This window comes from Pituophis catenifer, unplaced genomic scaffold (assembly GCF_029215685.1).
Source record: "Pituophis catenifer annectens isolate HBS135680 unplaced genomic scaffold, rPitCat1.0.hap2 SCAF_1, whole genome shotgun sequence".
Taxonomy (NCBI): domain Eukaryota; kingdom Metazoa; phylum Chordata; class Lepidosauria; order Squamata; family Colubridae; genus Pituophis; species Pituophis catenifer.
In genome coordinates, this window is record NW_027256881.1 from 216,099,930 (window position 1) to 216,117,519 (window position 17,590).

At 36.4% G+C, this 17,590-nt stretch overlaps 1 protein-coding gene across 1 annotated transcript in view; it reads right to left on the minus strand.

Moving 5' to 3' along the window:
• THSD7B (thrombospondin type 1 domain containing 7B) overlaps nucleotides 1-17,590 on the minus strand; it is a 469,405-nt gene that overhangs the window by 203,080 nt on the left and 248,735 nt on the right. The window contains exons 10-11 of the mRNA XM_070957022.1: nucleotides 15,203-15,335; nucleotides 13,274-13,377 (exon numbers count right to left, since the gene is read on the minus strand). Coding sequence (XP_070813123.1) covers nucleotides 13,274-13,377; nucleotides 15,203-15,335 — 237 coding nt within the window. The remainder of the gene's footprint in view (nucleotides 1-13,273; nucleotides 13,378-15,202; nucleotides 15,336-17,590) is intronic.

Sequence of the window (17,590 nt, forward strand, 5' to 3'; positions counted from 1 at the left end):
TATCCAGAGCAAGGCAGGTAATTCCCATACAAAACTTAATTCTCATGCTGGAATGTCCTTGACTTTTAGCACAAGTCATTAGAGAGATGCCATTTTATACAATTGTGAGGAGAAGCACATTCTCAAAGGTAAGAGAATAAACCCTATGCAATACAACTTTGGTTTGAAAGTAATGCTTATGGTTTACTGTTTATTTAGAGACAATTCAAATATTATGGTTTGATCAGAGAAAAGAACAAAGCCACTAACAAAACATTATTCATTTGTTTCTTTCATAAAGGGTAAGTTCATACAATAGATATTTTCTACCTTCTATGAGAGAAGACAGATGGAAAAGGGTGGTGAAGTAGGAGAAAAAACACACTGTATAAATTCAATGGAAAAATGCTATTGATCATTTTTTTAAAATTTGGAAATCAGTGTTTGCAATACAAAAAGCAATTATGGAACATAATACCAAAAATACATTATGTTGCCTGATTAGAAACAACAATTCCAAATCTGTTCCAAGACGTGCGCGCGCACACACACACACACACACACACACACACACAAATATGCATACACATATGCTCTGTATTTAATCCTGCACGACAAGATTATTATATTACCCCAACAGAAATGGTAAGTTGAGTCCCTTGCTAATAAAATAAAGGAAACACAGAATAAGGAAAGGGGGGAGAACACAAATTGGAGTTAGATAAAAGCCATTGGGAAGATTCCCAAGGTAACGTGGGAGAGAGGGAATTGGTGAATGGGGATAAGTTGAAGCAATATTATGAATGAGTAAGCTGCCAAGGACTTGCATTCTGATTATGTAAAGGAGTGGGGGTGGGCACTGCAACAGTAGTAACTTCAGGGACTGGTCCTAAATCCCTTTGTTTGCCCGAGAGTTGCCATAATTTCAAAGGTCACTGAATGAATGGTTGCAAGTTGAGAAGTACCTGTAAAGTTCTACAACAAAAACAGGATTTGGTCATACTTCTCCACACATCCAAAACACACATGAGCTGGTTCAAACCACAAAATTCTCAGTTACCTACACATTACTACGCAGAGTGCTTCTTTCCAGAATTGGTAAAAAAAAATGCCATCAAGAACAGTAAAGCATCTGCAGCATTTCCAGGTGATATTTAGAATATGGAATAACAGAGTTGGAAGGGACCTTGGAGGTCCTCTAGTCCAACACACTGCTCAGGCAGGAAACCCACCCCGAGTTTAATGAAGAGGAAAAAAGTTGCGATACGTGTTGTGACGACAACTTGATGCCGCAAGTTTGACATCCCTGCCCTATACCATTTCAGACAAATGGTTCTCCAATCTCTTCTTAAAAACTTCCAGTGTTAGAGCATTCAAAATTTCTGGAGGCAAGTTGTACCACTGATGAATTGTTTTAACTGTCAGGAAATTTCTTCTTAGTTCTAGGTTGCTTCTTTCCTTGATTAGTTTCCATCCATTGTTTCTTGACCTGCCCTCAGGTGCTTTGGAGAATAGCTTGACTCCCTCTTCTTTGTAGCAACCTCTGAGATATTGGAACTATCATGTCAGCCCTCATCCTTCTTTTCAGTAAACTAGACATACCCAATTCCAGTTCTTTATATGTTTTAGCTTCCAGTCCCCTAATCATCTTTGTTGCTCTTCTCTGCACTCTTTCTAGACTCTCAACATTCTTTTTACATCATGGTGACTAAAACTGGATACAGTTTTCTAAGTGTGGTCTTACCAAGGCATCATAAAGTGGTATTAACACTTCACACGATCTCGATTCTATTCCTCTGTTAATGCAGCCTAGAACTTTGTTGCCTTTTTTGGCAGCTGCAGCACACTGTAGCTCCCATTCCAATTCACATGCTTTGCATCTAAATCATTCCTATGGTGTTCTCAGCACAGCTACAGCCTTCATGCTTATTCTCAGACTATCTTTACATTGTCTACACATAATTATGAAAAGTCTGAACCCTGCTATGAAAACTGCAGAATACTTAAACATAGGAATGATAGTTTTTCTCTGACACAAAGTTAAGTGAGGAGCTTCACAGTTGGCAAGAGACATGGTGCCTCATTCTCTCCTTTAATATGCTTTTCATATTAAAAAAGTTTGGATCTCCAAAGACATTTTTTATCTATTATGCACTTGCTTGATGCTAAACTGCTGTCATTAAAAAAAAGTAAGGGAGAAAATTGCCTAGGACAGCTATTTGAATCAAAGGAGATATATATATGATAAAAGAAATCTAAGGAGAGCCGCCAAAAAAAAAAAAAAGAACAACAATTAAAAAGGGAATGAAATATAATATGATATTTTCTTTCCTTCCCTTGATTATCAAATTAAAAGAGCAGTTCCTTCCACTTTATTTTCCTTCCTTATTAAATGTAGCCTGTGTACCACTAGCATTTGAAGATGAGGTACGGTAATAGCTCTTGCAAACTGTACATATAATGGAACTTGTCTTTAATGGACATATTTCTTATTGATCTGGTGTAAATCTTCCACTTTTTTCAATTAATCAAGCAAATCCAACTGTGAAAAGCTTTGATGTCTTGTCACTCTTCTTTTTCCCCTTTTAGTTTTAATCTTCCTTGCTTAGGTATTTCTCATATATAATATCCGTTGCTATCATCCACTCTCCAATTCTTTGATTTTGCCAAAGAATGCCAAGAGATTTAACCTATTTTGAATACAATCATCTGTACTAGCCTTACATGGAGACGTACTGTATATCCTGACCCTTAATTATTTGATATTTTATTCAGAATTGGTATGGGATTACAGGTTTGTAAACAAGGGAGTTTTTTGTAACTGGGAAATGTGTTATACCAGGAAGCACTGTTTTTCTTTTTGTAAAAACCTTATATACCATCAATTTTGCACAAAACATTCGTTCAAATGTTTATTTTATTGAATTAACATTGTGTTAAACTGGAAAGGCCTTAACAGTGAATAGAGTTGGGGCCTTATTTATATTAGTGGGGTGGGGTGGGGGAGATTGTTTGAGAGAAAGGTGGCCATCGTAGAAAAGGTATGCCCCCTGGGTCCCATAAAATGTTAAGATTTGAAAGAAGGAACTCTTTATCAGTTTTCAGTTGATAAAGAAATATTGGCCTCACTTTGAAGCAGTACTAAATTTTGAAATAATGCTCAGCATTATATAAATCAGCTTCCGTGGGCTTGTGGGGGGCTCTTTTCTTCAGTATGAATGAAAGGAAAACTTCAGAGACTTTTCCTTCTGTTTTAGTTGAACTGCAGACTGTGATGCCATCCAAAATGGACAGAGTTATGATTAATCCTAACTATGGAAAATTGAAAGTAACCAACCTCAAACCAATTACAATTTCCAAAGAGTACTAATTTCAACTAGCCAAAAGCTAAGATCCACATTTCATACGTAAAGCAGAAGCCAGCATGTAAACATGGTTCCTTTAAAAAGCCGTAACATCTTGGTTTCAATGTAACACAACAAAAGCAGTAAATCCGTTAGCAGAGAAGTAGCCGTTTCTTCATGATAGCAACAGAAAGAAAGTGGGCAGAGTCTGAGTTGATCTCACAAGCCAAATGTGAACATTTTTTCTTGAAATGGGCAGTAGAGCAACTAACACTCCATTTATAGTTTTTTTTTTCGTGCAGGCTACAGCTTAAACAAACTACAGTAGTTTATTACACTCAGCATAACTTTGCATTAGAATGAACAGTCATGCTACAACTGTACAATTTGAAAAATATGTGGGCAATATGTGCTCTTCTTTTTTAACCAGTTCTCACTGAGGTTGATGAAAGAGACTATGCTTTAGAAAACTCTTGCAAAAGCAAGAATTTCAGAGAAGTTCTTGGTTGTGGGAGTTGAACGTTATTTATTGGCTTCCCATGTGGCAATCAGCATTGCTGAGACTTTGTTCTGTCAAGTAAAAGCAGACAAAATCTGATAAACCTTCCTGGATTACCAGAATGGATTAATGCCTAATATAGTGGATTTAGTCATAGATCCTATTTCCTTTCCACACAGGAAAGCAGGCCAGTGAATCCAGCAGCGAAATGATATGCTGAAGTTAGAGGAAAAACAGAGAGCAAATGAGAAGGCTTAGAATGGCCTTTGGAGAGATGCAGCTTCATGAACCCTGGAGTGGGAGTACAGAACGAAACAAGGTCCACTACTTAGGAATGCTTATTTTTCATTTTTCAAGAAGTAATGGATATATATTTATGGAAACTATTCACGTTGACTAAATGTGCACATTTTAGACTTTGTTATTACCTTTTTAATAAAGATGCTATTAGCATCTTAGCATGGCATCCATAACTCTTTTTGAAGTTTAGGAAACCATGTTTTTCCTTTGAGTCAAAGCCATTTCCTTTAATGTACAAAAACTAGCCCTTTCAACAACCATACAAGGTAGGTGCTCTGAAGCCCTTGATTAAAGGAAGCTAATCTGTGTGAGAAAGAAATGCAACGTACTTTAAGGGTCTAACGAAACAAAGCCCTTATTGCACATTAATGCCTTTTACTGTTTGATTGGTTGCTTTCTGAAATATACTGAACACAGATAATCATTTGACTCCTCTCTTAATAAGCACTTATTTTGCTTTTGCTGAAGTACTTGTGGCTTGCAAAGGTCCTGAGTTTGTCTCTCAAATTCAGGGACAAGTTTCTTTCCAGCTTCATGCCAACTTAGATCCCTGATTTTTATGGGGAACTTTATCTGCCGTCAAAAAGTCATACCATTTTTATGTTAGATTCTAGCTTAATTACATTAAACAAAGAGTTGACCAATATACAATAATGCTTCATGTGTTTATTTTCAAGAAGGATAAGTATCTTTCTCCTGTTTCTCACCTCTGGCTCTAAAAAACAATCCAATTAATTAATCCAAATAGAATGTCAGAAATTTGAACTCTGTGACTGAATTTATTATTGGAAGACTTGCAGATGAAGTAGTTGTAACACTAGACTGTTAAAAATGAGAGTTTTAGCTGTTTGGCAACCTGAGTGTATAGCTAATGCATAGCGTGCCATTATTTTTTACATGTTTCCCCAGGGCTAACACCTGCCCTGGATACACATAAAAATAATAAGTTTCTCAATGATAGTTTGATATATGACCATTAAATTTAGCTGATTAATTTCTAGCATATTGGTTTCATCAATTATTTATCACCTCAGGAGTTCCTTTGATGTCGAACGAGGCAGGAGTTCTTTTGGAAGTGATGAAATCTAAAAGGTCTATCGTTATTTTTGCTGAAAAATTCTTTGTCTCTAGAGGTTCATTGTTGAAACTCTATAAAAACTCAGAGAATTCAATCACTTCGCACGGCTGATTTGACAACATCTGATGCTGTGATGGTTACAGGAAAAAAATGAACTATTCGGGCTTTATTATAGACCTGTGCTTAATATTGCTTTTAACACACATAATTTAGTTCTCCAAAATTGCAAGAATTAGTAGATTTCTAAGAATTCAGATCTGTTGACAGAACATATTCACCATGCCTGAACTCAGGCAAAATGTAGTTGCTGGAAAACATGCCAGGTCACAGCATGCTCTTGCACTAGGCCAATTTTTTTAGAAAAGGGGGAAATCCAATTTACAAGTAGTGGAGAAATGTATGAGTTTTGTTTGATCTCAATTATTAGTCATTAGCTCAGCACTGATTGGTTGAAATATCTTCATTTCGTTCTAGCCAAGAAGGAGACTCTCTTGGCAATTGCACTAGAATAGAATAAACATAATTTATAAATATATAATTCATTATTGAACAGTATAGCCCTTGATGCTTCCTGAGCATGATTCTTTGCTTGCAGATATTTCATTATCTAACTAGGTAACATCATCAGGTCCAGTGAATGTAGGCTTTTCTTCCTGTTTATATATAGTAGCTGGCCCTGCCAGTATTGGTGAGAGTGTGGTTTTCTCCTTGGTAGATCCTTGATTAGAGTATTGTTTTCTGCTTCTCTGGTGTTAATCTGTTTATCTGGATTTTGCCTGCTGGAGAGGACATGTTCTAGTCTTTTTGTTTCCTTCTTAGTTTTGTTATCATCTCTTATCATTTGAATAGTATATAAATATGATTTATCTCTATGTGTCTGTTGATGGCTGTTTTGCCTGAATGTTAAGCTTCCAAGAATTTGGCTTAAAACAAAACAAAACAGTTTCAAAGGTGAATGGGAAGTCATGGCCAACAGATATCCTTCATAACATGGAAGACCCTTACATTCAAATTTTATGTGTATCAAGAAGATTGTGGTTGTATCAGATGAGCTTCCTCTTTCAATTTATTTTTGCATTCACACACACACACACACACACACACACACACACACACACTGCTTAGACTCCATTAACTAAAAACAAAGCTATATGCACCAATATGTAGGAAAGACTATAAACTCTAGAAATAGAACACAAAATCATGAAGGAGCTTTGAGTATGTTCAATAGAGAAGTACAGGCATTTCCCCACAGTGCAACAGTTGAACATCAGTCTTTTACCAGGCAAGGGTACTTGTGAAAAGTGCCACTTATACCACAACATCAATGAAAACTATCTATTAAATGAAAGAGGGATACCCTTGAAGATAGCTCCAAAATTTGCTGGTTCCCAGTTCATTTCTTTCTTAATTAACATATTGGTCTTTATTTACAAAAATTTCTTCTTATATATTTTTATCACACCTTAAGATTCCAAATGCAGCAACTTTGTCTTTTTAGCATTGGCCTCCCAATTCTGGATAATTTGTCCAGAGGTGGGTTCTAAAATTTTTTACTATCGGTTCTATGGGCGTGGCTTATTTTGTGGGCATGGTTTGATGGTCATGTGACAATTCTTTAGGATTTAGCAAAGATACTGGTCTACCAGGCTTTTAACTGCTTGCAGAGGTGTAGTGGTCTACCCATTTGTTCTTGGAACGTTCCGGTCTACCCATTTGTTTTTGGAGGCACCGGTCTACCACCACAATGCCTTTTAACACTGATCAGCTGTAGGACAGCCCTTTGAAGCCCCTCAGCAAGAGTTTAAACAGTTTTTTTCCTTCTAGCCAATCAGCTGGGACTCGGGAGGCAGCCAATAGATTGGGGGCAGGGCCAAATAAAAGGTAAGAATAACGCGGGGGGGGAGGATGGGGGAGGGCGGGACAGCCCAGCTCCTGAACAAAGAGAACCGGTTCGGTGATATCATATCGTCACCGCTACCAGCTTGGCCGAACCGGGAGGAACCCACCACTGAGCTTGTCTCAGTGATATACAGTATGCCTGATGCCAACTCCGTTTTAATGTTTTCTTTTTTTTTTTTTACACTTTATTGGATTTTTTTTTTACACAAATAAAATATAATAACAATTCTGTTTGACATCGGATTCGCAGTGTTTATACATATATACATGAAAAATTATCTGGTGTCGTTTATACTATACATTTCTAATTAATTTCTAATTAATTTCTGTGCCTTTTACTCCTTCCTTAATTCTGATTGATTTCTACACCTTTTTCTCCTTCTTTGATTCTGTCATTTATCCATTCGTACCATCTTCCCCACACAGTATCATAATCAGAATTTTCATCATCATTTATCTCATGTGTTAATTTACTTATCTCTGCACACTCTAATATTTTGCTAATTATAAGGTCATCTGGTGGTGGGTCTTTCTTTTTCCAGCATTGAGCATACGCCAGTCTGGCAGCTGTAGCTATGTGTATTAGGAGGTGGACCTTTTCCTTTCCATACCCTTTCTTTGCCATTCCCAGGAGAAATATTTCTGGCTTCAAATCATTTTGAGTGTGAACAATCACATGATATCAATTTATCAAAGGCAAACTGATAAAGATGTCCTCTGCCTAACCCTCTCTTGTTCCTTATGTTGATTTTTAACTTTTTATTTTCCTCCGGGCAGTTGAACAAAGGATAGGATTTTAAGCAGCCATCATTTTACTTCCTAATAATACTACTGAGGTAGGGGAAGCCCTGATAGCATTCTTCAACATAAAACATGATGCTGAAGCTGGCATTTTAATTAATTAACCTTTCAGGCAGGCAGATTTTTTGTTCTCATGCAACAATTCCACTGATGTCAGTAAGAATATTTCAAAGTAATCAGAGGACTGAACTGACAGATTGCCTCGTACAGAGCACCTAATGGACTGGATTAAGTAGCTTCATTTTTATGCATAACATTTTCCCATTATAGATAGATATCACAGTATTTATCTATAAAACATTGTTTTAAAGAAGAGCAATTAACATTTATAAATTGTGCGATTTATCCATCATAACATTATAGTCAAATAATCATGGTTACACTTCTCTAGCTGAGATTTGAGTTATGCTATGATTTTTGAGGACTTGTCAAGTTTCAGTTCCCTTTATAAGATTTACCCATGTCTACACCTTGAGCATTACGAAGTGTAAACAAGCCCTAGATTTACATCTGGAACAGCATTTTATAGCAATCCACTTCCAATTAATAAATTTATCTACATGCATAATAAACATGAAAGAATAATTATAAAGTTAGTATATAGTAATGACACATGGGGGAAATGAGTACCATAATCACAAAATAGTCCTAATGAACAAAATGTTAAATTATATTACTCTTTATAATTTGATTATACATTTGTTAATTTCAGCATTTAATAGAATTCCTAAATTACACACTGCAGTTTCATAGAACACTTTTGTGATGACTTATATGAATAAATAATAGCAATTACACAAAGTCCAAAGGAGCAAATTTAAAGCCTAGATGTATAGGGGGGACTGTTTAAATAAGCACAATTCCCTTCAGTAGTGGAAAGTAGCACACATATTATTTGGGTCTTGTTACACTATATTCAACCCATGGAGGTTCTATGCTTCCACTTAAGTGAAATCCACTTACTTCTTAACGGATGTAAATATGGTTGCACTGCAAATCCTTCGCCAACTGTGGCATCTATAAGGAATTTTAATTTATTTTAAAGCAGAGGGAGTATTAAGCATTTGAAATGAAAAGAAGAGGCCAGAAAGCAAAACAAAACATCGCACTCTAGGGCCTAAACAGTTTTCTGCCTCCTTATGTTTTCAAAACTCCTATAATGTGCAAATAAGAATATGCATAATATTTAACACAACATTAAACAACTGTGATGAGTAACACTAATTTATTTCTAATAATTGTATTAGCAGGGTGGCTTTATTTCATTTGCAATGAAAGCGGAGGGCAGCCTGCCCAGCTTCCAATACAAACAAACAGACAAACAAACAGACAGTGGTAAATGCTCTGTTGGATGAAGACCAACATCTATGCTCCAAAAAGCTCCCAATGCATTAGATTAGCTTGCCTGTCCTACCACAAATGTTGGAAGTGTTATCGTAAGATGTATAAAACAGAATGCATACACATTCATCTGCTGTTTAAAACTTTGATATTAAACCAGGGAAGAAACTGGCTTTCATTCCTCCTTAGAAAATGATTACCTATTCTTTTCAGTTAACTTTTGCACGCTAGGCTTTCATAGAAAATAATAGCTCCCTTTTAAGTTAGAGATGTTTCCCCCCAAAAAACCACAAACCCCATCTCTGGGATACAGTGTCAGATGTGATCAGACGTGATCACCAAAGATCATTAGGTGACTAAGCCCAGTCACTTTCTCCTGTCTAATCTCAACCTATCACAAAGGGCGAGTATTGCAGGGAAAAAATGATTGTGGGAGCAATTGGCACAACCTCTTGAGTTCTTGGGCTAAGACCCTAGTTTTGAGCTAGGATATAAATCCTGCATTAAATAAACAGAGTGGTATATTGGATAATATATTTTACCCAAGTATCTATATACTACTAAAACTCTCATTGTCATGACCTTTAACTGGGAAAAATAGTGCATCATAAGACAGCAATTTTGGAATCAAGATACTTCAAATAGGCCTGACTGGTGCAGCACTTTGTACACACTTCTGTCACCCCACCATGCAATCTTCTTGACTTGCATCACCCCATAGTGGTGCAACATGATCCACACAGCACTTCTTATGTATTCTTGGCAGTGGTGGGTTGCCCCTGGTTCGGACCGGTTTTATAGAACTGGTAGTAAAACCAGCAGGAGGCTCCGCCCACTGACCCGGACATCATCGGTGATCTGCACACGGGCACGGGCACAATGCGAACTGGTAATAAAGGTAAGTAGACCCCACCCCTGATTCTTGGGTATCATTTGCAACCTTGCTGCCTGTCCCACATGGCATCTTGGGAGGGAGGGAGGGAGGGAGGGAGGGAGGGAGGGAGGAAGGAAGGAAGGAAGGAAGGAAGGAAGGAAGGAAGGAAGGAAGGAAGGAAGGAAGGAAATTATAGATTTTATCTTCCTAATGTTCAATGGATCTTAAATGCTTAATTAGCATTTCACTGTCCTAAATATAGGGTTTCTTTTTTTATAAATGTCATGGCTATGGTATTATTTTTTTTCCCCAAGTCTTCTATCAGGAGAACCCAAAACAATTCTGAATTTCTTTGTATGCCATATACTTACCCTGTGTGTGATTGCCACTAAAATAAAAAACAAAGCATTGATTTATCAACTATAAATTGTTTATGTATTTTTCTCTTCAATAAATATCCATAACTACTCCTTTTTCAAAATAAGTGCAAATCACAAAGGAAAACGTTGAAACATCACATTGGAAAATTTAAGAGTATTTGTTTTGGGATTCTGATTATTTTATTTTGAAGACAGCAAATCTTAAACCTTTAAGTCTTATTAGAGGGTTTAAAGTTTTCATAACGTATCTACACAGCTTATATATCTATTGGGAAAATAAATCACCACTGACAAATCATATAGTAAATAGGAAGAGAAATAAATCTGGGAATGATGTTTCAATACATGCAATCACCTTCATATTTCTGGAATCTAATTTTGGGTATAACTTTATTCTCTAGTTTTCAGCATTATCCTGAAGTATTTGTTTAGTTACACACTTTTCTAGGGATCCTAGACTGTACTTTTGCTGCTGCTCATCATAAAACCCAAGACTGTAACAGTTGATATCTAGATTACTGTAATGTGATTAACGTCCACTGTGATCCTCTTTCCTTACAATATTTTGTGTCGATGATAATTATCCTTTGCATGTATTGGCTACTTTGTTGCCTGGCAGGAGTTCTTCCTGAGGTCCTAGGCCAGGAGGGATCTATGACAATTTGCCATGGCCACCACAGCCAATTCACCATGGCCAACTCACCGCGGGACAACTAATATCAAAGAATTGGTGGAATTGAAGCATTAAAGAAAGATGCAAAAAGAGAGACAGAATGACAGAATGTGAATGACAAAAATTAAAATATTTGTTTTAAATAATTAAATTGAAATTGTTAAGTTGTCCTGTAGCAAGTTGGCTGTGACACGTTATTCCTCAGCAAGTTAGCCTTGGCAAGTTGGCTGTGGCGAGTTGTCCCATTCTGAGCCAGAAGTTCTTAAATTGGGGACAATTGGGACATATCCTGAGGATAATGGAGCAATTTCTGTTTGCCTGTTTGTAAGCTAAGGATTCATTTTGGACTTCCAGTGCCAAAACAAGCATGTAAAACAACACTCTGGTTTTGAGAGATTGGGAAGTAATGACATTATTTGAAACTGGTGAAAAGAGGTAATCAGATAAAACAATTTAAGATCTACAATCTTAGATCCTGCCAGGATATGATATTGAGATCCTCCCACCTTTGGGTGCTTAGGAACTTCAAACTCTGTGCTATGAGATCATGGGATCTTGGAATTTGCAGGGGTTCATGACCAGACATTTTCAAGAGCATCTCCAGGGAGGACAAAGAGCAAAACAGACAACACAATGCTGCAAAATAAATTCTGCTCTTTTTGTACTTGCATCAAGTTACACACAAGAACTGAGGAGGGGACCAGAATTTACACTTGAAATGTTTGTGTATGTTTTGCCATTTTAATGAAATCTTTCATTAAAATGGAGCATCTAGGCTTAGCCAAGTAATTTGGAGTTCATTTAATGGACATATGCTTTGTTTAATCTTTGCTTCTGAGCAGCCGATATGTGAGCAGGATATAGAGGATATCAGACTGGTTGCATGGCCAGGAGCAGATCCTTCCTTGATCCAATTGTGGTTTTAAGCATCTTGAAACTTTCACACAGTAGGTGGGCCTGTTAGAAGGATTAACCACAAGCATTCCATGGAACTAGATAAATTCTAATGGGCACCTGAATATTTGCCCAGTGCTCTAGTGGGCAACTTTGTTGACTACATGTTGGACTCTGGTATCAAGAAATGATACAGTTATTTGATCGGATAGCTCCCAAGCAGCTCGTTCCTGCTGGCAAACTGGTTTTTCAAGGTCCTCAGAGACATAAAACTTTAGGAACATTGGAAGAACAAGTGAAAAGTAGATATAAACAAGCACAGGTAAAAGTTCATGTTCAAGCTTTTAGAGTGATGATAAGAGTGGCAAACTGACAATTTTGCTGTTATTATGTTAATGGGTTGTCATTTATTCAGGGTGACTCATTGATAACTAGGAACCAATGAATTGAAGCCTTGACACTTAATGAGAAGAATCTGGAGAGATAGGTAAGACAGCAACTTTCATTCTAAAATTGTATTATTTTCTGCCTGTGGAGTCTGACACACCGTGTCAATGTATTGTGTTAGCATTTTTCTTGCATCTGTAATGGGCAGAAGAAATAAACTTGAGGAACATGACAATGCTACCAAGACACTGGTCAGATAAAAAGAAATCTTAGTCTGGGGCAGAAATGTAATATGAGTAAGGGACTCAGACAGGACACACACACACACACACACACACACACACACACACACACACACACACACCATGCTTCTCAGGAAGCTATAGGAAGGGATGGGTAAAGCACATTTAGAACTTGCAAGATTCTGTTACTGTAACATAATAATAAAATTAACATTACATTCATGACTTTGATTTCCTAGTCTGGTCTATCTTGAAAGGCTCTCAGCATCCCTCAGCTATATCCCACATCTCTCTTGCCAAATCAATTGCGTAACAATGATTGAGGCCAAGATTTACCATGAGAAATATATATGAGTTATTAATCATAATAAGCCACACTCAGAGTATTTTAATTACAATAAGTGCATAATGTAATCCTTTGCTGCTGTCATTATTTTGTTCATAGGTGACTGAAGGAGGCACATCACTTTTAGCTAGTCTGAAATGATCTGGTAAAATACCATTCACATCTAGCAAAGTATTAGGTACCATGAAAAAGTAGCTAATAAAGAGTAACAACATTTATTGATGAATTCTTACCTCTTGACTGCAAACCGGGCCCACATGCTTCATTGAGTCCTAATACACCTTGCCTTACTGAATCAGGCACCAATAAGCATTGACCCCATTTGTGGATCTTCCAACTGAAATGGAAACAGAGGAACAGTTATGATACATCAGATTTAGTTTGTTTTGTTGGTTTTGATTTTTTCCCCACAGAATTTAATTAGGGGCTGCACCAATAACAGCTTACTCAGTTAGGGATATTGATGGCCCTATTGTGTCACCTTATATGTTATGCCTTTTTATAGCAATGGCTGGTGACATGATGCTTGTTAGTAACAGGGCATATGTCAATCCACTAATTGTTTCAGCAATTCTTCCTAATTATGTAGAATAGAATTGATGAATAAACTTATCCACTTTAAATAAAATAATTAAAAAATGCCAAATACTGCTTCTTTGAGTGCCTGATAATATCTGGGTTCAGGGCCTTAAAAAGAAGACATGAATGTTGGAGCACATATAACAAGGTTAGGGTTAGGTTACAAACTAATTTTTATATTATTTTTTATATCAAAAGTAATTCATCCAATCAACAATGCCCGTAGTTGGATCTTTAACACTAATGTTGTTTTTGAATTTTAAAGCTAGGTGTTAAGTAACAAAATAAACCAATGCCAGTAGTAACATTTATGTACAAAACTGACTCAAATACAATAATACTAATGGACCCTTGAATAGTATGTGACTGGGCCTTATTTCAAGGTGTTGTTTTTTTTTTCCTTTTGAGCATTTTGGTTTCCAAAAAGAATCTTCATGTTGTTACTGAAACTGTTTAATTTACTCATTAGTTTCATTTATGTAAGTAAATGATAACAGAATAAGTACTTGCATATATAAAATATTGCATTTTAATAAATGTATATTATAAGAAGCTATAGAAAGCCTTGACTCATATATTCTCCTTTGTACTCTTCTCAAATGTAAATATAAGGATCATATCCTCCAAAGGATGAATTATGTAGAGGCTGTCCCATTCACTTATAAAATAAAAACCGTTAAAATTGTGAGCTCTTTGCTCCTCTCTGAGCTTTGTTGTTTTTTTCCCTTCCAGATATTTTATTACCCAACTAGGTAACATCATCAGTACAGTAGTACTGATGATGTCATCTAGTTGGATAATGAAATGTTACTGCACTGATTATGTTACCTTATTGGATAATAAAACGTCTGGAAGAAAACAACTAAGCTCAGAGAGCACCAAGGACCCCGCAGTTCAACCTTGAGCTCCAAATAAAGTTCTAAAGATAGAAAGATATGTACTGTGTTTTCCCAAAAATAAGACCCTGTCTTATATTTTTTTTGAACCCTGAAATAAGTGCTTGGTCTTATTGCCATGCACTCAAAAGCCGGTATCAGGGGATGTCTTATTTTGGGGGAAACAGGGTAGGATTCCTACCATTGGGTGGGATTCAGGAACTTTCAGAATCTCATTTCATCCAGGGATCTATGCTGAAAGGGTAATTTGGATTTGATCCAAGATCTGATCAACTCTTCTCTGAAGCCCTGAGCCTTGTTGTATAATAGTACATTTATAAATAACAGTACATTATTATACACTTAGGTATATTATTGTATACCATAGTATATTGTTATATCCCCGGGTATATTATTACACTGTCAATCAAAATAATGCATTGTCCAAAAGGGCAATCAATAAGGCTGAACATATTTCGAAACCAATTTGGAAGAAAAGTTTTGGCTCTCTTGTGATTTTTAAAGCCTAAGAAAAAGCTACTGCTTTAAGGAATTCACTTCATTCAGACAGAGGCCTGAAAGTAAAGGGTTGCTTCATGAAGAACGGAGATGAGTTTTTTCTAAATCTGTCCAGAAGCAAGTATATCACTGGTGATCTCAGGAATGACATTCTGGCAAATCATGTTTAGAGATATTTTCTTACTTTACCTGTAGGTGGGACAAAGTGAGACGCCTTCACACTCTCTTTCTTCAAATAAGGTGTCCGGGCATTCCGATCCTCCATTAAGTGCATCTTGAACAATGATCCTGTAGCGGGACTGTTTTTTTGTGGTGGCATTCCCTGAGGTATTTTTAAGCACATAAAAATGGTTTTCTATCAAGGATAGTTAATTTTGCACATTACTGATCTTCACTTCTATTTCTGAAGTATCTCACTTACTACAGTCTTCAGTTATATAGGTAGGCCTTCACTTATGACCACAATTGAGCCCTATCTTTCCATTGCTAAGCAAGACAATTATTAAGTGAGTTTTGTCCAGTAGTGGGTTCCACTTACCTTCGCTACTACTTCGGAACCAGGAGCGTGCACATGCGCGTGCTTGCTTCGCTTGCTCATGGCGCTTCTGCGCATGCGCAGACCCTTCTGCACATGTTCAGAGCATCTGTGATGATATCCAGGCAGGTGGGCGGAGCCTCCAGCCGCCACAACTACTGAACCGGGGAGAACTGGTAGAAACCCACCACTGGTTTTGTCCCATTTTATGATCTTTCTTGCCACAGTCATTAAGTGAATCACTGCAGTTGTTAAGTTAGCAACATGGATGTTAAATGAATCTGATTTCCCCATTGACGTCACTTGTCAGAAGGTTGCAAAAGGTGACCATATGACCCCAGGACACTTCAACCGTCATAAATATGAATCAGTTGCCAAGGGTCCGAATTTTGATCATGTAACCATGGGGATGCTGCAATGAACATAAGTGTGAAAAATGATTGTAAGTCACTTTTTACAGTTTTAAATTCAAATCGTCACTAAACAAATGGTTGTAAGTCAAGTTCTACCTGTATTGCTTTTAATAAAGAATATTATGTAGTTTTTATTTCCTGAAAACTTGACAATTCTCTGCTCTGGTGGATCAGGCCCAGAAAAGAGCTGATTATGGAAGAGCCTCTCTACAGCCAACGCTGCCCTTCCTAGTCTCATAATTGTTCATAAAAATAATACATCAATGATCATTTTCAGGTTCAGAATAACTGTTTGCGGAGATGTGGCTCAACATGAAATTATTTGAAAGAAGCATCCGGTGGGCAAAAATATTACAGCAGAAGAAACAGGAAAAAAAAAAAAGAATGTGTGGGGTCTGGAATCATTATTTTGCTCCTTCTGACTTCTTACAGCATAGAAGGGCCTTGTCTCCATGGAATAGGTATTCAAGGAAAATAAAGTAAGATCCATTTTCTATATTTGGGTCATCTCTGGTCTGGTTTTTTTTAAAAAGCACCAGGAATCCACTTAAGACAAGATTTTCTTGGCTAATGCAACTCACAGAAATTAACTATGGATATTAAGGTTTAGTTAAACAATAGCACTTTGTTCTCCAGTTTTCCTCTAGCTCTTTGAATATTTCCTGTATATTTCACAAAAAGACCCTATTACACTAAACCACTCTGCATTTCAGTGGCAAAAGTACTTTGCTCAGAATAATTTAAATAGATTCAGATTATTTTATTTCTAAACAAAGTGAGTATACAAGATAGAACTAAAGCATTTTCTGTATTTTGTTTTAAATTTATCTTTTTAATTTTTGTCTTCCGATATCTGTTAATACCTTAAGCGCTCAACAGAGCATGATAAGTTTTTGGTAGAAAGCTGTCATTTTGCTGACATTTAACTGCAGGGCAAGCAATAGGTAGAAAAGCTGGACACCAATTGCCCAGTTCAGCTCTTCATATTTTATCTAACAGATTGCTGCCAACATCTGATGTGACTTTCAATGTTGTTTGGATAAGCTGCCATTATTTTTGCAGATATTCAGTTTTATCACTGGCAAATTAAAACTTGATTGTGATTATGTTTGCAGCTTAGCCACTCAGTGGTTTATGTACTTGTTAAATATTTTTTTTTGTTTAATTTAGATGCATTCGCCATTGAGTGGTTTTTTAAATTTCCAATTTTGCTTGTTTTTAATTGTGCAGCATAAATTAATGCACTCACAAAATAGCAAATCAAAAGTAAATCCAGTGCATAATACAATTCTTATCACTTAGTTTTAATTTAGAATCATATTAAATGATAACTATTTCAATGAAATTAAATATGTTGGAAAGGCTTTTTAATGCTACAACATTTCTTAATAAGCAGAATAATGTATGTCTGAATTCATTTTCTTTATCTAAGTAACATATAAAAACCAACAATTAATTACCATATTATTTGCTTTGTTTTAAATGGACCAGGATTTTTTTCTTAAAATATAGTGCCGTTGCCATTCGCAAGCAATAACTCACTTTTTATTGGTAAAAAAATAAGTAAAACAAATGAGAGCAAAGATGAGAATAAACAGAAGCTCAGTCAAACAAGCAAAAATATTGCAA